Source organism: Erpetoichthys calabaricus, chromosome 9 (genome assembly GCF_900747795.2).
Source record: "Erpetoichthys calabaricus chromosome 9, fErpCal1.3, whole genome shotgun sequence".
Classification (NCBI taxonomy): Eukaryota; Metazoa; Chordata; class Cladistia; order Polypteriformes; family Polypteridae; genus Erpetoichthys; species Erpetoichthys calabaricus.
In genome coordinates this window covers 145,300,430-145,325,757 of record NC_041402.2, presented here as the reverse complement: position 1 = coordinate 145,325,757, position 25,328 = coordinate 145,300,430, and the positions used below count along the sequence as shown (strand labels likewise).

At 37.9% G+C, this 25,328-nt stretch overlaps 1 protein-coding gene across 1 annotated transcript in view; it reads right to left on the bottom strand.

The window, feature by feature from the left end:
• Positions 1 to 25,328, bottom strand: part of LOC114658198 (A disintegrin and metalloproteinase with thrombospondin motifs 15-like) — a 118,919-nt gene that overhangs the window by 26,229 nt on the left and 67,362 nt on the right. Inside the window, exons 4-5 of the mRNA XM_028810296.2 lie at positions 4,054 to 4,337; positions 1,710 to 1,887 (exon numbers count right to left, since the gene is read on the bottom strand). Of these exons, the coding sequence (XP_028666129.1) occupies positions 1,710 to 1,887; positions 4,054 to 4,337 (462 nt within the window). The remainder of the gene's footprint in view (positions 1 to 1,709; positions 1,888 to 4,053; positions 4,338 to 25,328) is intronic.

Genomic DNA, 25,328 nt, shown 5'->3' with positions numbered 1-25,328 from the left:
CTCTGCCCGGGATTGGTTCCTGCCTTGTGCCCTATGTTGGCTGAGATTGGCTCCAGCAGACCCCCGTGACCCTGTGGATGGATGGATAAATGTATCAATTTCAAAACAGCATGCTAGGATGCTTATATAACTTTCCACAAAATAATAACTATGATCATTTTAGCATTTTTGACTTTTGCCATTATTTGTGTCTCTATTAAGTTGAGCGGTGGACTTGTTTGCTGGAGAAGCAATATCTAGAAGTTATATAGAATGGCTGACGATTTCATTTGTAAGCTATTCTGGCTATTTTTGATTTATCTTTAGAGTGATTTATTATATAAAATGCATTTTAGGAGAAGTATATGATTATAAATGGAAGTAGCACCTTGAAAACAGAAGGATTTATTAGTCATCATTTGTGCTGAAATTAATGTTACAATCAAAAACATTTTTTGTCAGATTAGCACAAAACCAAAACAGCTGCTAGCGCACATAGTGTGTGGTCATGTAGAAGCAAGCATAAAGATCACGTTTATGATAATGAAGGCACAGGCAATATGGATGAATTTGAAGGCACTTCTTGCGCTGTTGTTTCTTCCAATGATATATTTTTGCTCTGAGCGATATTGTGCAATGTGTAGGCCGGAATGATAAATTTGACACATTTTTCTGGTGCAGGATACTGCCTAACTCATGATACATTTAGAAGCAAGCCTAAGCACTTATTAATCACTTGTCTGGCCATTGCATTATATTGCATCCATCTTGCTGAAGAAACTGTCATTCTGAGAGCAAGCAATCAGGGATTAACTTGTGCTGGTATCCCCCTAGACAGAGTACAAGTGCCTGTTTGTTTATCTGTTTATACAAAGCAGTCAGCACTGAACATTTACATTATGGTTTAGCAACGTTTAAATGCAATAAACTAAACTGTTTACAATATTTTTAAAAACATTATCTTCTGGGAGGCACGGTGGTGTAGTGGTAGTGCTGCTACCTCGCAATAAGGAGACCTGGGTTCGCTTCCCGGTCCCTCCCTGCGTGGAGTTTGCATGTTCTCCCCATGTCTGTGTGGGTTTCCTCCGGGTGCTCCGGTTTCCTCTCACAGTCCAAAGACATGCAGGTTAGGTGCATTGGCAATCCTAAATTGTGCTTGGTGTGTGTCCTGCGGTGGGCTGGTGCCCTGCCTGGGATTTGTTCCTGCCTTGCAGCCTGTGTTGACTGGGATTGGCTCCAGCAGACCCCCGTGTCCTTGTATTAGGATATAGCGGGTTGGATAATGACTGACATTATCTTCTTGTTTTTCTTTATCTCTCAGCCTCTTTGGCATCTTTTCTATGATTGCTTGTATTTCATTCAATGTAAGTTTATATGTTGTGTCTGCAGACTATGCATTTCAAACATTTTTGCCCTTCGCTTACAATAAGCACTTGTCTTGCCAGTCATGTACTTTCTTTTTATGAGGGAAAGTAGCTCTACATTTAAATACACCTTGTGAGAGAGAAAGTAACATAGAGCGGAAGAAAGACTGTAAAATGTGCCGTTAGAAACTTTTCACATATCCTATACGAGTCTTTATTTATTAATGATTTGTATTTGATAAGAGTACCTGATTAGCGGTGGTCTACAAGTCACGTTTTCTTTTCTGTACATGTTTTCAACACATTCAGATTTCTATCTAAACAGTATATTTAATGCATCTTTGGCTCAAGTGATGTTTGCAATACCTGTTTCAGCGCAGGCATCCAAATTACACGATCGGTATTTGATTCGGAGACCTTGGCAATATTTCCCTTCGTTGGCCGGCTGTGGGTTATTGCACTCTCTTTTAGCCAGCTGTACACCACCACCGCATGTTCGAGAGCAGGGTCCAAAGGGGCCCCACTTTCCCCAGCGACCATCCACCTTTAGAAAAGGAGAGAAAGACTGAGATTGGGGCAAAAAAAATACTCAGTACCATTAGCAGACAGAATCAGATAATCAAAGGTGACAATTTCTGCTTAATAGATTTTAGTCTTTTCATTTTGGAAAAAAAATACTAATTAATCTTAGCAAAATCAGTTTCCTATTAACCTACCAGTGACAGTCATGTGAAAATCCCTTATAGAATTTGTCTGTGAAAAAATGCTCTGGTGTTTATGATTTCAACAGGTAACAAAATGTGATCATTTAAATGTGTTCTTCATTATTTAGGCCTTGAAATTTTTAGTGAAATGTTCCTTTAAACCAACATTACAAAAACAACAAATCAAGCTAATTTTAAAGTTTGTGCGCATTTTTTCTTCAGAGTTTATACCTTAAATCCACTGTCAATGTGACTCACCACCTGCAGTTGTCTGATCTGAGTGCGTATTGGTTATGTTCATGTGAGTAACTCCTGTTATGTTTAAGGAATTTGTTTTTCATTTTGGGTGAAGTTTTATAAAAAAAAAAAGCTTTAGCATTGAAATGGTACTGATATTTGAAAGTCAGATGAACAAATTATTCCATGTATTATTTTAGAAACACCTGGTATTTTCGATGAATTCATGTGCCAATTCAAATTGCTGACTCTGCAAATGCTGAAGAACAGTGTTTTTTTTATTTATGTAATTGACAGATAATTGGCGTTTGTGCTTGATATGCCAACAGATATACGTAAATACTAACATATATGTGTTCTATCAGAACTGATGACAATCCACCAGCTTGTTATATTACAGTATGAAAATTAAGTTGACAATTGTTGAATTGTGTTTGCTGTTCGATCATCCATGTAAGCTTGTGATGGACACTATTTGCAGGCCCTCATCCAAAGTGTTAATTGTAGATCTCAACATAAAAAACTAAGGATACAAAAAGAAACCAATATAAAGTGGATAGCAGGAAAGTACATTCTGTATCTGTGCGGGACTGCTTCAGATAAAAGAAGTGAACAGACTCAAATTTAAAGCCATCTTGTTAAACATTTCATTGAATTATCATCTAGCTATACTTTAGTTAAGGTATGGGTGGCACAGTGGGTAGTGCAGCTGCCTCGCAGTAAGGAGACCTGGGTTTGCTTCCCGGGTCCTCCCTGTGTGGAGTTTGCATGTTCTCCCCGTGTCTGCGTGGGTTTCCTCCGGGTGCACCGGTTTCCTCTCACAGTCCAAAGACATGCAGGTTAGGTGCATTCTAAATTGTCCCTAGTGTGTGCTTGGTGTGTGTGTGCATGCCCTGCGGTGGGCTGGCGCCCTGCCCAGGGTTTGTTTCCTGCCTTGTGCCCTGTGTTGGCTGGGATTGGCTCCAGCAGACCCCTGTGACCCTGTAGTTAGGATATAGCAGGTTGGAAAATGGATGGATGGATAAACTTTAGTTATTTCCAAAAAATGGTTTAATGTTGATACACCATTTTGTTGTTTTGTATTGTACCAAACTAGGTGGAAAGGCAGATAATGTAGAATCAGTTCAATTGTTACAAGGGGACTTGGATAGCATATAGACTTGGTAAGCTTTGTTGGCAGATGAAATAAAATATAAATATGTGTAAAGTGTTACATATAGGAAGTAAAAATTTGAATACACTATGGAAGATCTGAAACTTGAAAGTACACCTCATGAGGAGGACCTGAAAGACACAGTGGACTCCTCATTACTGCCTGCATCATAACACTGTAGAGAAGGATGTTAGGCTCTATATCACAATGAGCAAAGTACAAGTCAATGGGAGGTTTGCTTGAGTTACATAATGCTATAATGAGGCCTCACCTGGAGTACCATGTGCAGTTTTGGTCTCCATATTGTAAAAAAGACATAGCATTAGTCGAGAATGTCTAAGGGAGAGTGACTAGGCTGATTCCAGGACTAAGTGGTATGAGCTATGAGGACAGACTGAAGGAACTGAACCTTTTCAATTTAAGAAAGTTGAGATTAAGAGGTGACATAAAGTTTAAAACTATGAAAGAAATTAGTCACCATAACTTTATACAGATCGCTAAAGGAAAAGAGTATCAAGCACAATAATGTATATTAATGTACCTTAGAAAGTTAAAATGAAATCACGTTTTTAAGGTGCCACCATGCCCTGATTTAATTTCTTTGTCAGATATTCACCTTATACTTTGTTACATTGTGTTTCTCAACACAAAACCCCCTAAGGCAGAACTTTCCATCTCCACAGCTTGTTCCATCAGCCCACGGGAAGTGCCTTGTCTGACATACTAGCTGCCCACGAGCCTTTCCTGTGCACCACAGCTTGGTACAAGACTGCATGTAGGGACAAGGCTTGGAGCCGGGTCCAAATGCAAGCTCACACTGCCGGTTTAAGTTATAGCTGGCACCAGGGAGAGTGTCAGGAATGACAAGAGGTTTGACGGGCTGATCTAGAAGACAGTCACCTGTAAAAATCAAAAAAGTGTCATTATTATTCTATAAACAATGCTATTAACATCAAAAAAGTGTCATTATTATTCTATAAACAATGCTATTAACCTGCGGTGGGTTGGCACCCTGCCCAGGATTGGTTCCTGCCTTGTGCCCTGTGTTGGCTGGGATTGGCTCCAGCAGACCCCCGTGACCCTGTGTTCGGATTCAGCGGGTTGGAAAATGGATGGATGGATGCTATTAACATCACTAAGTCTATAACAGACAAATATTCTAATTCAAGTTTAGACTTATTTAGTGTCACATCTTTATTGATTATACTTGAATCATTGTTAATGATTTGAATCTCAAAATTTTATAAGCTGTCGTTAAAGCACTCCATAAAGTTAGTGAAAAATTATATTCCCAAAGTAAATTAAATTAATGCGTGGCATTGCGTAATGCTGCAAAGTGAAAATTGATGTTACATTTTATCAGTGTGGTATGCTGATTGACTTGCAGCATCAAATCTTTTGATTAGGTTTTGACACAGATTAAAATATTAAAATAGCTGTTAGTTTGTCAGATGAAAAGAAAAAGACTTTTTGCCATGATTACTGCAGTAATGCACAAATATGAACTTCTCTGAAAGGCAGTCTGGGCTTTAAGAGATTTGGGGTTTGGATATAAATTCTGTCACTGTGGAAAAAAAGAGGAATCAACTAATCATTATTTTTACTTCTAAGAAATAGAGTAGGCTTTCATTTTTGTTCTGCTTGCCTGTTTTTTGTTTTGTTTTGTTTTTTGGTGTTGATTTTCTTAGATGGGCAGCTGCTACTGGTTTTATCTGGCAATCTCATTCTCTTGCAGTTATAGCACCCTAGGTTTGCACTCAGTGAAGAGCTCTATACAAAAATGAATTGAACAGAATATTTTCTACGCCTTTTATTTTTCTTTTTGGTAAAGAAAAGGCCTGTTGTTAGTGTGGCTACCAGTGCAGAACTTGCTTATATTCACCTTTTTTTGGAGCCAGATTTGGCATTGATTTTGAGCTTGGTGAGCCAAAAATGCTACAACGCAATCCATCAAGCTAAGAAAAACTAATATATATACTTATATTTTTTTCTCTTCTTAGTTACACCATGACAAAAAAAATGAAAGAAAATGCAAAAACATGAAAATTTGCAGATTTGCTAATCCTATAGGTCTAGGAGACTTTGAGATTTTGAAAACATCGTGATAAGATTTTTAAAAATTATTTCACAATTGATGTAAAAATTAGTGAATAGGGACATGTTATCCTATTTTATACTGCCACACATTTTTTTTACACAAAAGTTAATTACAAGTATTATTTTGGTACAGAATATTTTTAGAACATCAACTGGATCCTAGATAAATTGATTCACAAAACACAGATAAGTCATCGAAATGGTTAGCTGGTCTAATGTCTAATCTAAATTTTGATAAAATAACTGTAAATTGCATACACAATATTATCATTTTAAGACTACTGTTTTTATGTTTGTCTGTGAGCATAATGTATTAAGAATTAGTAATGAGAGAACAAATTACATAAATTAAAGTAATATAAGTTTTGACCATTTGGTAATGACTTTGACAGACAAATCTCCAAACCTCCAAATGACGGGGTTCCAGGTGAAAAGCTGCCACTAGAGGTAACTTCGGCTCCATTGGATTAATTGAAGTTAAATAAGTTTAAAATGGTTTCATTTAAGTTAAAATTGAGCTTCCCAGGGCGAAGAAACTCCCCTGCCCTTTCCTGGAGATTCTGTAATAAATTATGGAAGATGCTAGTTTATATAAATGTGGTTAAATCTTAAGTAGCGCAGGCAGTGCACTTGCCACTGCTGCTACCAATTAATCCCAACCACTATGGTATGTCATTCCACAGGCAAGGAGTAATGAATCAAGTGTCTAATACCAAGTGTCATGACAGGCTTCTGAAAGGGGAAAATGATTCTATAGGTAGTTGTAATGATCGTTATTTAGGAAAATACGGTAGTAGACAGAACTGTATGAACTCAGAGCAATTGCACCAACACCTCAGTTAGCAGTGTATCACGTTATGATAATGAGTCTTTTGCCTCTTTTTAAATAATGAGACTGATGAGACATCCTTCTTTTAATTTATTATGTGTACCTCCTGGGACACATGAAACTCTTCCTCCACATTTATTAAAAGGTCTAAGGGCAATATTGCTACCTAACAATGTAGTGTAGAGGTTAAGGCTTTGGAGCTCAAATCCCGAAGCTGTGGGTTCAAAAACTGCTACTGACAAGGCTTGACCATGAAAAAGTCACTTTGCCTGCCTATGTCCAACTGGGGAAAAAAAAAGATGTAACCAATTGTATATCAAGTGTTGTACGTCACCTTGGATAACGGCATCAGCCAAATAATTAATAATCCCAAAATGTTTGCATTTGAACTATATAACATATTCACATTCTGACTTAGCAAGTCAGGTGCCATGATGTTTTAGCAGGTTGTATATCTACCTCTTTGTCCTTAGACCTCTGCTCAGATTTCACTTGTAAGTGGTTTAAGTGTTTGAGCAGACAAGGTTTATTGTGTGGGGCCTGGTTTTCTCACATGATAAAAATGGTTATGTTATACTAAGCCTGTTCAATGTGTATAAACATGTGCCTGTGTGTGTGTGTGAGTGACACCCTGTACCTGCTTCTTGCTTCACTGCTGACACAACTTGTTCCAGCCTCTTGGAATCTTGTAATGGATACCTCATTTTTTAAAAACTGGATTGATGGATGGGTTTAGAACATTTCTGGGTCTCTGAATCGACAGATTAGCATGCACAATGATGTTAGTGCTGAAATGTTTCCTTTGTTTACACCACAAGAAGATTATTTTTTATGTCTAAATAAATGGCCACTGTGTCTCACAATATTGCATTTACATTTTACCAAATTTTGAAAGCATTTTTATACCTTTCAAGTTTTGCATTTCATCAATTAATCTTTTAACCTTGATAGCTTTTTGTAGTCTTTTTAGTTAGCCAATAAAAGGCGTCATTTTGCTTGACTTCTCACTGTGATAGTGAATATAAGACCCAACTCCCAATAAAGTGAAACCACACAACATCTGCACTCTTGGTCTTTACCCCTTACCCCTTAGTGTTCACCTCAGTTTGATTACCATCTGGGATGTTTTCTGCATGGAATGTACAAGTTCTTCCCAAATTCAAGCTAGGCTCTTCCATTAACTGGTTTTCTCTCACAGTCAATGCTTACAAGGAGATTTCAACTTTTTAGTTGGGAAAAAGCTCCAGAATATGTGTATGAATGTGCCTTGTGATTGACTTGTACGTAAAGTTTGATGCTTAATGTTCTGGAGGCTTCAACTCTACACAACCCAGTAGCGATAAATGATTTCATAATATGAATGAAAGGGTGGACTGAACAAAAACTCTTTACTACGTAAGAATATGAAACATGTGCTCAAACAAATATGGGAAAACAATGATACTGTGAGAAGTTTTTGTACTAAACTCTCATCCACTAAATGCCCTGTTGGGAATTATTCCCTAAGGAATATATGTCCTTCAACACTGTTCTACAGTGCTAGCCTTTATTACGTGACTCAGTGACTAATCTTCCTCAGATTAAAGAAAAAAAAAGAAAAAACTGTACCACCTTCCACTTTACAGTGGCTAAAACGCATGTCCTAATTTCTGAAACTAGAAAATAGATTTTATGCAGCTATTTCACAGCTAATGGTATCTTGTCTTGGTTTCTGTTTGTCTTTTTCAAACAACAGAGCAATCTTATGTATTTAACATTTTACATTTAATACTGCAGTTTTTCTTTAGTAAACCAAACAATAAATGTTTTCCAGTGTTTCACTCTAATATAATTTATTTTTACCATTTTCTTTAATGAATCTGGTTGTACCCTTAATGAAGAATAATATGACAGCTTGGTTGGTGTCACACACATGCCATTGGAAAACAACCTAAGGACTAATTTGATTGTAATTCCACACCTGACTGAGGGTTGGCACTGTCACCTAATGTCTATCCTCTTTTTGTATCTGCAGATCTGATGATTAACAGCGAGACGAGTTATGACATCATTTTTGGTTTTCGGTCGCCTAAACTTGTCTCTTTCTCTCCACTGACCTCTTAACCGGCTCCACTGCCATCTGCAGGCAGTCTATTACTAGACTCATGTTCTGAAAGATGTTTCTGTGAATGAACATTAATCATTTTGTTATTTTTTCATCAATTATACTTACAGGGTTTGCCTACAGGTACAGCTTTATACTCTCTCTGTTTTTTTTTGTTACACTAGCTATAGTTATGGTACTGTACATTGTTTAGCCTGCACCGACACTTTATAAATAATTGAACTTGCTACTTAGGTATAGTGAAACTGAACACTCTGCATATTTTTACATGATTTAATCTGCTTGTCAGATGTCCACAGCTTCAGATCCAATTCACTGTGTTGTTGTGCAACTTCATTACTTGTTTTTCCCATGACACTGTTTTTTTTTTTTAGCCCAGAAGAGTTAAGTCAGTTTTACATCATTTTTATTAACTAGTTTATGCTTTTGAACTCACCATACAGTTATATAACTTGACTTAATTTATATGATTTAAATAGAGGCATTACTTGTGATTTAATTATATAGAAGTGAGCAACAAATATAAAAGTGCAATAAATAACTTAGATTTTATCTGCCTGTGCATGTCAAAAATAAATTATTCTCCATATAAATTTTAATAATGTATCACAAAAATGTTTAAAATGATATAGTTTGTTTTATGTTAAATAAACAGTTTATGAATTATTTTACTGTGATGTAAACCTATTCCAAGGCTGTTTCAAATTTTGCCCCATGAACAGGAGCATTTCACTGTACTGCTCAGAGGGGATCGCAATTTACTTAATTTAAAAACCAATTTCAAGGTCAGACTAGAGAAATCAGCTAGGTAGTTTCACTTAAAGACAGTTCCAGGAAAAAAGTAACTTTCTATTTGTTTGTTTTTTTCAGTAGCCATTGGAAAAGAGCGTTCCATCAGCATTTCCCATCTGCAAGTCATTGATTACAACCATGCCATGTGTTTGCAATTGACTTGTAAAAGGAAAACTGTGTCTGTGCTCTCACCTTTGTAATTTTTGTCAAAAATAATACGATCCCTTCAACAAAGATTACAATATTAAATACTACCACAGTACTGCAAAAGTTTAGACTATTGTATGGAAAGGGCCCTGAAGTCAATTGACAGCCTTCCAATTTGTATATTCTCTCATGAACATGGCATCTCATAATATTTAGAATTAATTGGCCTAATGTTCAGGTTAATTTTTATAATTAAACCTTTCAGAATGGAGTATGGTGTCCACTTTAGAACCTCTCGTCATTAAGCACCAGTATTAATCTATGCCACGTATCATTTATCACTTCTTACTAGTCATTCATCACTTGTCATTTCTTACTTATCACACATCACTTAGCACTCCTGACTCATTATTTTTTCATTTACAGCCTCTTTTAACAAAACATATCACAGTTGTGAAATAGGCAACACAGTAGGTTAGGGTTCGGACATTGGTAAATAAGCTGTATGTGACACACTATTGGTTATATACAATAATCAATCCGATCTTTTTTTAATGAATAAGGCAGCTTTCTGACCACTATCTAATGCATCAGTTACTGAAACCTGTTCTTGATCCAAAGGAGAAAAAATTAGTTACATTATTTCACAAAAGAATTGTGCTATTTGTCAATAATGATAATATTTTGCAAAGATATTTCCTGCTTGCTGCTGGTAGCATTGCACAGGCACATGCTTTTGTCTTTTAGTTTGCAGTCAGTGAACAGCAACTCAGTCAATGTTAGATTTAGTATGGTTTGGTTTCAATGATTTTTTTCTAGGAACGATGTTCTTTAAGCATGCCTTGCTGTGACACAGAACTAGTAGTCTTCACAGAAGCTCTGGTTTGATTAGTTGCCTAGTAAGGATTTGTAGAAATAAGCATTTGACTGATTATTGAATAAAACAATGGTTTTACACATGTGGCCTATTTACCTCCAGGAAATCCCTCTCCTAATACAGTATGATGTCTTTACCATTTCTTGACTGTGATTGGCTTTGTTAAAAAATGCTGCAAATGAAAAATAAGTGAGAGTGTTGAGTGATGAGTAATAGATATGTAATGAGTGAGATGCGATGAGCGACAAGTGGTGAGTAAAGATTGATAAATGATAAGTGATGAGTAAAAAGTGATGAGTAATGTGTGATGAATGAGAAGTGATGATTGAAAATTGACAAGTGATGTGTTATGAGTGAAAAGTGACTAATGAGGAGTGACTAGTGAGAAGTGGCAAATGATTCACGACATGGATTAAGACTGATGCTTGATGAGAGGAGGAGTGATAAATTATATCCTAAAATGGACACCATAATGAAGAAAAAAGTTACAGCTGTAACCAGTCATTCAGTATGTGGTTTTTGAGAAATAAGAATTACATAGGTTGTAAATGGCTTTACATGCACATTGAAGACCTCTATAAACACATTTCTAGAAACCACAATATCTGAAGAGAAGACTCGCTGATGAAAAGTTTCAATGAGTCAAGTCCTTCAAAAAGCCTTCACAAATGAGAAAAACCCACACTGTTAGTGAAAGAACAACTCAATATGTCGGTGTGAGAAGTCAAGTGCTACTAAGTGGCAGTAGACCCTTAAGTCATAGAAACTTGAACAGTTTGGATACTTGAGCAAAAACAAGAGCAATACCATTAATGAAGCATGACATGTTCCACAAAAGCCGAGAGGAATGGTAACCTAGAAGATTCTTTGAAGAGCTGAGACAACATGATAAAATCTCCTGGATAGTTAATGGCAGCACACAGTCCCCAGGTACCATATTTCCTTTTTAAGATAGACAGCCCAGAAGCTTCCTGAGATGTGTTTTTTAAGAGCGTCATAAGGTACTGAGTTACAGGTATGAAAAATTGTAAATGTTGCATCTTTTCATTAGGAAATATAGTATGAAAATATGCAGCAGTGCTACCGCTGGAAGGACTCAATTTCCCAGCAGTCCCGAAGGGGTTTGCCTTCATTGGATGTCTGAAACAGGTGCAAGGGCTGCTGGGGACAAGAAGAACCAGCAGGAAACTTGAAAACAGGGCAGACGAAGCAGCAAGAGGGGGATCTGTGTTCTGTGTATTCCGTGTGTCCTGTCCTCCATAACCATTGTAAAGTCATTTGTACCCTGGATCGATTCTCGCAGGGATGAATGGACTGTCTCGTGCGTGCCTGTTGTGTGATGGAATAGTTGTTGTGCGTCTTCAGAGGGAACTCTCCTGCAAATCTCACCCCTCACCGCTCAGGACGACTGGAAGGACTGTTTAATTAATTTATTATGGAAGCTGTTCCCAGGATCGTCATCGTCATCTTTACTCCATATCATTTCATCCATTTCTGCCACACTGAAACTGTATAAAGACACTGTTGTGAGTGTTTATTGCTGTGGTTGATTGTTGTGTTAAAATTGTATCATCGAAGGGGAAGGAGAGGGTTGTCTGATTTTTGTACTTTGTATGAGATTTCCCATTTAATATGTTATTTATTCATTTGTTTGTGTCATGTCTATGTCTGTGAGTGTGTTTGGGTTGGACCAAGGCTGGGTTCCTGGACTCCCCATCGAAAAAATAAATAAATCACCGTCCCATCAATGGTGTGAAGCTGAGTGGCACCAGACCGTTAAATGTGTTAAATGTGCAGCATGTCATTAATAGTAGTAGTGTATTAAATCAAAGTGTTCACATGGTTTGTGCATTTCCAGCAATGGTGGAAAAGATGTGATTTTAACAAGAGAATATGACAGGTAAAATTGTCATTCCTGTAGATCAAAATCTACTAGAAAGATTTTAACACAAATTCACAGTCTTCTAGCATTTTAAAGTGTTAATAACTGTGCTAGATTTCATTCAGACAGAGAACAGTGTTATCCCCCTGTAGTTGCTGCAATCCAGGCGATCACCCTTCCCTTTCCAGATAGGGATGATAAGTCCCATTTTCCAGTCAGTTGGGATGATGCCAGTTTCCCAAATGGAAAAGATTGCTTGCAATGCCAGGAGGACAGCCTTACCACCAGCCTGGAGAAGTTCACCCCAGATACCACAGATCCCTGCAGCCTTTTCCCCCTCAGCTGGTTCACCATCTGTGCAATCTCAGTCAGTTTGGGTGGTTCACAGCTAATTGGAGGATCAGCCTCAAGAACCGTGGACCCAGAGATATCCAACGCCCTAGCCGGAGGATCAGCTTTGAACAACTGTTCATAGCAGCCAGCCCAGTGGGTCACAACTGCAGTGTCATCCATAAGGACCGTTCCATCAGCTTCCCTGTCTGCGACTCTCCAAGGAACAGATTCAGATGTGCGTAATGCTTCGATTCCTCTGTAAGCAGGACGTGGGTCACTAGACCACAGATGGTGTATCACTTGCTCACAGATTCCTCTAACAAACGCCTCTTTATCTACCCTCAAAGCCCTCGTAGCCATCCCTCTCAGTTCCCAGTACAGACCAGAGTTGCCATTGAGTCGTGCGGTTCCTCTCAATGATATCTAAGGTGCCTTGCAAGATGAAACACCTCCTTCTGGGAACACCAGTAACACCAACACAACCCTCAGCAACCTTCAGGGTCTTGTCTTGGAAGGTCTCCCACATCACAGTAGGATCTGCAATCATACCCAAATTTGAAAGTTCCTCACACAAACTGCGTGCAAACTCATTAGAAACAGCCTGGTCTTGGAATCTGGCCAAGTCCAGGCTCATTTTCCTAGTAGGTGGTAACCTACTGGACCTAAGCTGGATCCTAAGAATAGCAACAACAAGTCTGTGGTCAGAATTCACAAACTGGGCACTTCTGTAGACCCTGCAGTTTTGCAAGAGCCTCCAGCATCTGCCCACGAGGATGTGATCGATCTTCTTCACCGCACCACTAGTATTGCAGTAACAAGTCCAATGATGAGGTTCAGGGCGCTGGAACCAGGATCAATCAACCAGGATTAATAGTAGGGTATAATTTATTTATGGTTTACAGAAAACTAAGTTAAGCAAATATGAAAATATACTGTGCATTTTCAAAACATACCATAAGGGGAAAACAACCTTAAAGGACAAACTAAATGGTTGCTCTAACACTCTATTTTTTCTCCCATTTCCCAAATATATTCCAAGTAGTGTAACTGGTGACTCCAAATTGACACTGCATGAATAAGTGTGATTGTATGCATGAATATGTCCTACAATAATCTGGTGCCTCAACCTTAGTTAGTTCCAGCCTTGCACCTAATACTGCATGGATAGGCTGTGGACATATACATACATCTTCTTCTATAATACGCTACTGTGGCTGTTCGTTTGTCTGTCCAGGATTTTAAATCACCTGCAGCTCGCAAACCGTTTCACCTATTGACTTGAAATTTGGTACACATATACTACGTGACGTCTACTATTCGCTTTCAGAGTGATGATTTTATTGCTCTTTTTATTTTCATTTTATTTTATTGTAGAATCAACTCTCAGCGGCCGTGCGGCACATGCGTATGGGCGCCGTTCTCATTCCCTACCACCTTCGCTAATCATTCTTGATGCAGATTGAAGACTTAAGTGCCAGATTAAGTGAAGAATTAAAGAAAATGTACTAAGTAATTGCAGCACAAAAACTAACTTAATCAGTTTTAATGCGAAAAGATGCCGACGAAAGAAGAGAAGCAGCGGGCTGCTAGGGTGGAGTAAAGAAGAGCTGCTCAGGAAGCAGCAAGCACATCAACCTCTGAGCAAACGAATGCTAAACGTACAGAGAAAGAGGATGAGCACTATGAATGCTCAACTCAAGTGTATTCATGCAGTGCACCGTTACTGGTATATATATATTGGGGTAACCTCAAGGCTGTTGCTCAAGGCCTGTTCTTAGCTCAGATCTCTCTTCTCTCTTTACGTGTAGACAACTTGGGAGGTATGAACTGAGTACCAGGAGGAAGGCCCAGAGTTTTCAGAAGACTTTCCTGTCCTGACAAATTAGTGAAGGGATCCTCCTGGCTGCAACTTTAAAGTCTTTCTGGTCAGTACAGTATTGAGCTATGAGTTAAGAAGTGACTAGCAGTAAGAGTTCAACTGGCACGAGGAATGAAAGCTAAAGTCAAAAGGAAAGGGACTGTATGTAAGGCAAAGGAGAGGAGTTCTATTGGTGCTAATAGTAGGTGGGCAGTTCTGCAAGAAAGCCAACAGGACAAGTAGTGCAGCAAATCCAGGCCCAGTTGGGGAGCAAGGTTTTGTTTATTTGTACTTCTTTATTACAATTCTGTTTCCTTCCTTGTGTTCTTTTTTTTGTAGATGACACTTTTAAAAATGTTTTCTCATATATTCCAGTATGTCCTGTGATGGGCTAACTCTTGATCCTGGATTGCGTCCTGGTTTCTGGCCAAGTTTACCAGTTGAGATCCTATCTTCTGCAGTGTCAAATTGCAATGAAGTATTTCCAGAAACTAACTAAATAAAAATCCTGTATTTCATTTATAAGTATGAGAAGCTGTCATTTCATGAGTTTGGACGATTTGAATATATAAAGAAAAATAGCTTTTTTTATCCACACTGAACATTGAAAATCTGATTGTTTTAGTGAAATTTATGTTGTTCTTTAGTGCTACAATTCTCCAAAATACCTTCTTAAAACTATTTCAGAATGATTTCATGTTTCTGTTTCATTCGTATTTGGTATCAGTTCTTTCCTCTTCTGTTAATTTTGGCTTGACGTTATAGCTGAATGCCTCTTTTCCACTGCCTTCTCCAAGACACATTTGAGCTAATTAATTTTTCACAGAGATGCATTTTAAAATTGAATTCCTGACTTTGATCAGACTTTTTATTATTGTTGCTGAACATTTTTTGATAAAAAGCAAACATGGGTAAATATAGGTTATAGAAAATTAACCTTTTTTAGGAAATTACATAAAAATTGCTTTACTAATTTGCACATACTTTTTCTTTATATGAAAGTTTAATGAAGAAAAACTGAATCCAATAATTATTTCTAATTATATTAGTCTAATTATGATTACACAGGAGAAAAGCCAATGTATAAAATATCTCTCTTGGCAAAGAGAAAAATATAATATTCGCACATCTAAATTATATTAATTACTCAGGTCTAGGTCTGGTGAGTATAAAATGTGAAATTAGTTTATATGCAGTATGTTGAAGCCAACTATTAGTGGGAATACCTCCCATATACCCCAAAAAGTACATTACATTAAAGCTGGTGCATCTGAACGTGAGAGGAGAGGGGTTGGGAAGCATCGTTAGGTACAAGCAAGAACCAACTGTGAATGGGATGCCAGCCAATTATTCAGCACAATCGCTGACACCTCCACACTTACTCATACCAGGTGAATGATAATCCTAACATGCAAGTCACTTTAGAAAGCTTCCACAACTAGGTATTATTTTACACAGATGGTGGCCAGGACAGTCAACCCCAGGTTTAGTAGCTGTTATTCAGTTACTCAGGAAGTACTGCATTACTGTGGTGCTTACTTCCCAATCAAAATTTAACAAATTTGATCAGTTCTGTGCTCAGCCAAGATATAGCAAAATTAAGGACACACTCATAATAGGATAGTAACCCAGCCAAAGGATAGAACCTACAGTATATAGCTGGAGAACTTTTCTGCTAACCAGGACTTAAATATCCAAATATATATTCAAATGTGTTTTTCTTTTAACTTGTTTCTTCATTACAGTCATTGACACAAGAAGCCAGAGCTTATGTCAGCAGATAAAATAAAGCAACCTACCTCGGATGGGATACATGTTGAGTACAATGAACTCTCACAGACACATCCACACTCTCTTATGCAGTATTCACATACTATCTTATATATGGTAAACACAAGTTTCCCAGTCAGAAATTGTGCACGAACATACTACAAACCTGGAACTACAAGTCGGACAATTTGGAAAAAACAGCTCACTGAATACTTTGAGTTAAGATGTGATACTTACCTTTTCCCTTAGTCCATCCATCCATTATCCAACCTGCTATATCCTAACTACAGGGTCACGGGGGTTTGTTGGAGCCAATCCCAGCCAACACAGGGTGCAAGGCAGGAAACAAGCACACACTAGGGACAATTTAGGATCGCCAATGCACCTAACCTGCATGTCTTTGGACTGTGGGAGGAAACTGGAATATCCTGAAGCAAATCCGGGTCTCCTAACTGCGGGGCAGCAGCGCTACCCATTGTGCCACCATGCTGCCCTTTCCCTTAGTCAACTGTATGAAATAAAAAAATACAACCTGGTCAACCGGAACTGCCATTAATAAGTCAAACTGCACCTGAACCAAAGTGAGACACACTTATTTTATTATTGTTTTTTAAATTCTGTTTTTAAGGACTCAATTTATCTTAATTATACATCTGTCTTATGTAAGTGTGCATTATTTTTTGTATACTATTTATGCATTATTTTTCTTAGCTAATTTTAGTTTGTTTTTCATTGCATGCAGTTACTTCTTTGACATCTTGTAAAGCACTTTGAGCTGCATTACTGTATGTGTATGAAAATGTGCTATAGAAATACATGTTTTGTTATTTTGCTTTTTATTTCCATGAAAAATACATCTATCTTCGATTGTTTGTTTTTTCACAGTCCAAATAATAAATCAACAGCGACCTCAAATTTCTCTGAATAGTCCAACCAGAAATCCATGTGAACACACTGAAGTGAGAAGGTGAAACATCACAACTCGGACCTCTGAATAGTTTGAAAATATGCTGAATACAGCATTATACTCAGGGTAAATTTAGAAAGGCAAATTAATCAAATAAGGTTGTGTTTGAGGTTTGGGAAGAAAGATCCAGAGGAAACCCAGTCAAATGAGAGAAGAATATGCAAACTACTGTATACTGACTGAACTAGAAGCGGAACCAAGATCCCTGCTAAAAAGAGTGTATGTGCAACCAAAATACATAAGGTCTAAAAAGTTTATTTCAAATACCAATAAAACAATCAAATTTTATTTGTATTGCACATTTTACACTGGGTAATGTTTAAGGGGGTGCTTTACAGGTTTAGGGTTTTAACATGTCAATTACATAAAAGGTAGTAAAAACCTAACATTCTTGGCTAGCACCAGATAATTAATAAAATACGGTAAAAGTTGTCTATATTGTTTTTCAAAAAATACAAATAATTCAATACTATAGCACTTTTAGAAGAAAAGACAATTTTGAATATTTGAATACTGAAGTACTGTACTATCTGAATCTCATATTTCTGACAGAAGGTTATTCCAGAAGCAGTACTTTAGAAGAGAATGCTCTATATCCAGTTCTGGCTTTTTTATTCTAAGGATTACAAGATATCTTGCTTCTTGTAATTGTAATTTTAATTTTCTTCTAATAGAGTCAAGAACCCAAAGAGGTGTATAGACAAGCAAACATTCTCCAAATAAATAATAAATAAAAAATCCCACACACTCTATTTATCCTTCTGGGCATTAGTACACACACGTCACTGTGTTTTTTAGCTTTCATAATAAGCAGTCATGTTTTATCTAAGTGCATTTCATGTAAAAACACGTTATAAGAGATATTCCAATCTATCCAGTATGGCACATCAGCTCTGAAAATTCAATAGTGTTTAATTAATTCACATAATGTTAAAGTAACATTTAAAAGAGTATGCTGTATTTGGAAAGAGTGTTTCCATATATGCTCATTAACACTGGAAATGTTTCTGTGAAGCAATTTGAATCTTGTACTGACTTTGCTCTGCTTCTTGCTCTCACTGTCAACTCCAACTAGGACACAAGTCTCACCAAACAGACTTACTTTGTTTTGTCATCTACTGTTTATTCCAGAATAATTCATAAAGGATGTACTTCTAATTCTGCATTAAACAGCGTTGCATGCATATCCAAACTAAAACAATATTTTTTTCGCATCATATAAACCTTGACAACTAACTGCATTGTTCTTCCAAATTTTTAATTTTTTTTGTAAGAATTCACAGACTAAAATAACCAATTGTAATGGAATTATTAAATCCTGTGGGGAAGAAGAGGAGGAAGATTGTGGTATTTTTGTCTTTATGAGATGCAGGCAATTTCATATTTTCTCAGGCTCCCGCTCAACTTAGGGTCACAGTCCCAAGGCTTTAAACATTTTGAAATCTTTGTATAAACCTATGAATTTATATCAGGGGAATGTATTATGATGTAAATTATTTCTGTGAAAAGGGAAAATGTTTTTGTGCCCAGTGTTCCAAATCTTGGCACTCGATGCTACATTTGGCATTTCTGCTTTGGATATATTTGCCTGAGCTAAGATTTTAAAAAAAGTAATAATAAAACAATACAGCTAGTATGAAGTAGATTATATGTCATACAAATTTATTCTAATTTGGGTAGAGTCCAATTTGTATTTGTAGAAATTGGAAAATGTGACATACTGTAGCTGTACTTCATATAAAGGTATGATTTTCAGGCTTAGCTGAGCAAACTGGTGGAAGCAGTGCTTCATTTTATGGCCCCTAATTGAGTCGTAGGTTAGTGAAAAGTATTTTGATATTTAAGGGTTGCTCAATATGAAAGGAGTTACTCCATCTCAAGTGTGCTGAAACATTTGCTTTAATCAGTCTTGTCATTTGTAAACATTATAAAGGGTTTTTATATATTTGTTAATGAAGGGCATGTGTGAAAGTAATATTCATGGCTGAACTATGCTGAAATCATCTGTAAAAAACAAAGAAAGCAAAACTGTGACTATTAAAGCAGTTTCTAAGCATCATATTTGTAGCTTTTTTCTGCATTTATGTGAACGTGTGACGTTCATGAGGGAAATTGATTAAATTTTATGTTTGGTATGCCAACAGATAGATACTCTGTTGTCAAAACTGTGGCAAAAGTTTTATAGGAATGAGTCAGAATTTTAAAGCTTTTAGTTTTCTCTTGACTAACACAATAATGCATAATCTATAAAAAATTAGTAGACAATGGGACACTAATGCTGTAAAACCTATAGCTAAGCAGTTAAAGTAAAATGTAAAGAATATCTTAAAATCTTTATTTGTGTTCATTGCTTTGTTGTCTTATTTTTAACCACATAAAACAACATTTCTTTTTACAGCTGTCTGTACGAAGGGGATGGTACACTTAAAAGTTTTTTGCACTTGTGGACTGTATTAAATCAAAGTGTTCACATGGTATGTGCATTTCCAGCAATGGTGGAAAAGATGTGATTTTAACAGGAAAATATGACAGGTAAAATTGTCATTCCTGTAGATCAAAATCTACTGGAATGATTTTAACAGAAATTCACAGTCTTCTAGCATTTTAAAGTGTTAATAACTGTGCTAGATTTCATTCAGACTGAGTGATTAATTTTTTTTGTTATTGTGTTCACAGGCCCACATCATGTCAAGTCAAGTCAAGTTGGGGAGCATGCACTGGTACAGTGCATTGCCGCACCCGCTACATGACAAAATAGCTCGGGATCCCAGTTGGCAACCCCCCAGGCAGACACATGGTCCAGTCCCACTCTCCGGAAATGACCCTCTATCTGCCGCAGCCAGGTGTTATGTGGGCGACCCCTTGGCCTGGTCCAGCCACTCGGGTCACCAACAATAAGGATCTTACGCGCTGGATCACCCTCGGGTAAACGCGCCACATGGCCGTAGTGCTACAACTGACGCTCCCTCACAATGCAGGTAATGTGCCTCATTCGGAACTCCATGACCAACCGCTCATTTGACACAAAGTCAAACCAACGGTACCCAAGGATTTTCCGGAGAGACACAGTACCAATGGAGTCCAGTCTTCAACCATATAGCAAGACAGGAAGCACCAGGACTCTAAAGACTTGGACCTTCGTCCTTTTGCATAGATATCGGGAGCACCACACACCCCTTTCCAGGCCCACATACTCATCCACAAAAACACGCACACTCCACAAACCCACACACACATACAAACTTTACTTTAAAAGCAATCAAAGCATATTCTGGGATGCCTAAAATATGTAAATACATTGAAAGTTGAAATTTTGACCTATTATAATTCCATATATATTGTTACTGTATACAATGACAAAGAAATATATATTTCAGGTATATATATGGACAGTAAAAAAAAATAAATGAGGTGTTACATTAATATTAACAAATTATACTAGTTGCACAATTATTTTCTTCCTGCATTTACACAGTAGTATGGTACCTGATTAAACCTATGCCAAGCAAACATACTATCCAAACTTTATTTAAAAGATACAGAGATACAGGCACAGTGGATATTAAACAACATGAATGGCCACAGGTATAACAAATTCCTAAGAAGTCTCCAGTGGTTGCATGACGTGAGCTGCTTTGGCTATATTCACACTGCTAGTTTCAACTTTCTGACACAATTATATTCTATGGTCATTTCAACCCAACCTAGATTGGATTTTTCTATGCCATGTATCCAGCGTAAAAGACACGTAGTATAATGGAGATCTTCATTGAATCTCAATTCTAAATCTTACATTGTGACTTGTACACAAACGTTCAAGTACAAGTACAGGTTAATTTCAGAATCTGCTGTCCTGTGCAACGGAATTAATATTTTAAATTCTTCACTTACATATTGTGCTAAGGGAAAATAAATACTGTACATGGTATATGAACACAATGTAACATTTTCAAACCTACATAATCCAGTTCAGGGTGGGAAAGGGCCATAGTCTATTTCAGCAGAATTGGATACAAGTCAGGAATTAGCTCTGCACAGTCTAAGGTACAAGGCATGAATCAAAAATGAGCAGAGCTCCAGTCTGAAACAGGACCCACTCATGCACACACATTCACTCATATCCTCATCTCAATTCCTATAACCTAACATGCATGTTTCTGGGAATATGGGTGAAAAATAGCTTATCTGGAGAAGAAGTCACAAATCACTCCTGACACTCTTCTCCTCCCACTCCACCCTGCCTGCAATCTCTTCTTCACCTCTCTTCCACACTCCCCGTTACTCTGTACTGTTGATCCTAGGTATTTAAACTCATCCACCTTCACCAACTCTACTCCCTGCATCCTCACCACTCCTCTGACCTCCCTTTCATTTACATTGTCTTGGTCAAATTGACCTTCATTCCTCTCCTTTCTAGAGCACATCTCCACCTCTCCAGTCTCTCCTCAACCTGGACCCTACTATCACTACAGATCACAATGTCATCAGCAAACATCATAGTCCACGGGGCCTCCTATCTAATCTCATCTGTCAGCCTGTCAACCACCATTGAATGGGCTCAGAGCCAATCCCTGATGTAATCCCACTTCCACCTTGAATGCATCTATCACTCCTACAGCAGACATCACCACTGTCACACTTCCCTCGTACATATCCTGTAGAACTCTTATGTACTTTTCTGTCACACCCGACTTCCTCCCACAATACTACAACCCCTCTCTAGGCACCCTGTCATATGCTTTTTCCAGGTCCACAAAAATGCAATGGAACTCCTTCTGGCCTTCTCTATACTTCTCCATCAACACCCTCAGAGCAAACATCACACCTGTGGTGGCGATCGCACCTGGCATTAAACCATACTGCTGCTCACTAATCATCACCTCCCTTCTTAACTTAGCTTTCACTACTATTTCCCATAATTTCATTGTGTGGTTCATCAATTGTATCCCTCTGTAGTTAGTACGGCTCTGCACATCTTCTTTATTCTTAAAAATCGGTACCAATGCACTTCTTCGCCTCTCCTCAGGCATCTTCTTACTTTCCAAGATTGCATTAAACAATCTGGTTAAGAACTCCATTGCCATCTCTCCTAAACACCTCCATGCTTCCACAGGCATGTCATCTGGATCCAACAACCTTTCCATTCTTCATCCTCTTCATACAGTAGCTGTCCTTACTTCCTCCTTGCTAATCTGTTGCACTTCCTGATTCACTATCTCCACATCATCGAACCTTCTATCTCTTTCATCCTCTTCATTTATCAGCCTCTCAAACTACTCTTTCCATCTGCTCAACACACTCTCCTCGCTTGTGAGTATGTTTCCATTTTTACCCTTCATCATCCTAACCTGCTGCACATCTTTCCCAGCTCGGTCCATCTGTTTAGCCAATTGGTACAGGTCCTTTTCTCTCTCCTTAGTGTCCAACCTCTCTCTGCCCTTGCTTTGTTCCCTCCTTCACCTCCTGTATATCTTACCTGTTCTTTCCTTTTCAGTTACACACCTGATGAAGACTATATAGCTGGATTGTTGTGTCTTTAACCTTCTTTCCTTTTCAGTGTGGAAATAACCTCTAACCTCTTGTTCAACAGTTCTTTAACTTTATTTAGGCAGACAATTGATTTGGTTTAGTATGTTTCATTGAGTTTTTCATTTATTGTTACCAAAAAAAATTAAGATCATCCTTTACACTTTCACCAAATTTGGGAGAGAAGTTTTGGAAAATTACTTAGATGAAAAAAGCATTGCACAATAACAGCAGATGATAACAAATGTTTTTACTTTGTTTCATACTTGTATTTTGGGTTCAAACATAAAGAAAGTGTGCAGTATATATTTGTTTTTAAATTTCCTCCCTTGTGTAGATAAACAGCTCAGCTATGTACATAGAAATAGTGATTGCCACTTAAGTTTTTCAATTGAGAAACATTTGTTCTTATTATATTCACACCATTAGCTGGCAGTCATTCTTTCCCTCTGTGTTATTGTCAAGTTATTTTAAATGGCTATTACACTTGATTATTCCCAAAAAATACAGAAAACTGTTCCCAGCTTGATATCAAATAGAAGCCGTAATCAAACTGACATTGCAACCTTTGGTTACCAACTGCTTTGTAAAGCCTTGGGATCTGAAAGGGGTTGTGACTCACTTAAACGCAATCCATCCATCCATTTTCCTATCCTTAGCAGGATTGAACGGCGAAGTTGAAGCCCACCCGAGCAAGTAATGGGCACAAAGCATAAACACTCTCTGTCCATTGCAGGGTGTAAAACACTAACATGTCTAAATATTACACTTTGAAACATTGGGAAACATGAAGATTCAAAAATATGAAAGAAACAAGTTTAATGACGCCTGTTTACATTGAAATACTTTGCTGCACTGCAACATTATGCTCACAATATACAGAAAACCTTTGATGAATCTAAATAGATTATAAGGATGCACTATAATCTCTATATATAAAATCCCTATGTGCGTCCAGGTGTCCGTGTGTGGGTGTCTTTTGGTGAAGTGTGCATGCGCGGGGCACGGTGCAATGCGCGATATTACTGTCAGAGAAAGTTAGAGGCGTTTTACGGAAATACAACCCAGTATTTCTGCAAGAAGAAATTAAAGGTACACAATACAGTGACGCATATTACAGCCACATACAAGGCAGTATTACTGTCAGAGGAGATTAAAGGCATATTACTGACACGCACACCTGTATTACCGCCAGAGAAAATTAAAGGTATATTACGGACGTACAAGCCAGCGGACGTACAAGACGGTATCCTTCAATAAGGGCATGCACAAAAAGGCGAACCTCAAAAGGGTGACCTCAATTGGGCGCAGCGAATAAAGGCGCGCGTAAATAAAGATCTGCACCATTGTTGCTCTTCACATATTCCAGAGCCACTTGAACTAAATTATCTACGAACGCCTTTATTCGCCGTGCTCAATTGAGGTCACCCTTTTGAAGCTCGCCTTTTTGTGCGCGCCCTTATTGAATAGAACCGTACAAGACAGTATTACTGTCACAGAAAATTAAAGACACACAATACACGGCGGCAGCCCACGAAGAACGGTCAGCTCAGCAAGTAAACATCAACGAAAGAAAGGCTGAAAGAAAGAAAAATACGACCGACAAAAAGAATGAGGTCAAAGTCCCTTGCCATTTAATATAGACTGTTCCTACTAATGATAATGCACTACTGATCTAGCGCCCGTTATTGACTAGTATCTATATAAATCTATACTAATAAAAGGCAAAGCCCTCACTGACTGACTCACTCACTCACTGACTCACTCATCACTAATTCTCCAACTTCCCGTGTAGGTAGAAGGCTGAAATTTGGCAGGCTCATTCCTTACAGCTTACTTACAAAAGTTAGGCAGGTTTCATTTCGAAAATCAAAGCGTAATGGTCATAACTGGAACATATTTTTTGTCCATACACTGTAATGGAGGAGGCGGAGTCACGTATCGCGTCATCACGCCTCCTACGTAATCACGTGAACTAAAAACAAGGAAGAGATTTACAGCACGAGTCGCACGCGGGAACGAAGGTAAATGACGTTAATTTTTGACTGTCTTTTAATACTGTGTAAGCATACATATTAACACATGTGCAATTAAACGTGTGCATTTACGGGGTGATTTCTCAGGCTTAAAAGCTCACCTTTTATCAAACGCGGGAACAAAGGTAACTGACGTTGTTCACTGTCTTTTAATACTGTGTAACCATACATATTAACACATGTCCAATTAAACGTGTGCATTTACGGGGTGATTTCTCAGGCTTAAAAGCTCGCCTTTTACTAAAAAGGTAAATGCAAAACTATTTTCAATCAGTTTATTGAAACGCTCCCGTTAAGGATTGCAATAACATATTCGCGAGATAAAAGAACGAAGTAGGGGGAAATGGAGGAACAGCCGCAAACAGCGAAGAGCAAAAAATTAATTAAACAATTGAGAACGGAGCGAGTTAAGCATACAAGCATGTTCATAAGGGAAACAAACCACGGTGTAAAACGTAACTTTAAATTAAGTTTATAGAAACGCTCCCGCTGCGGATTGCAATAACATATTCGCGAGATAAAAGTTTAATGAGAAGACACGAGGTATAAACGAACCACACGCCGTGGCGCAACGTTAGGGGCAACAGTTTCAACCATTCTATGATCTGCTTCTCGCAAGTGAAAGACGGCACATGGCGGATGTTAGCCGACTTGCTGACCGCAACATTAGGGG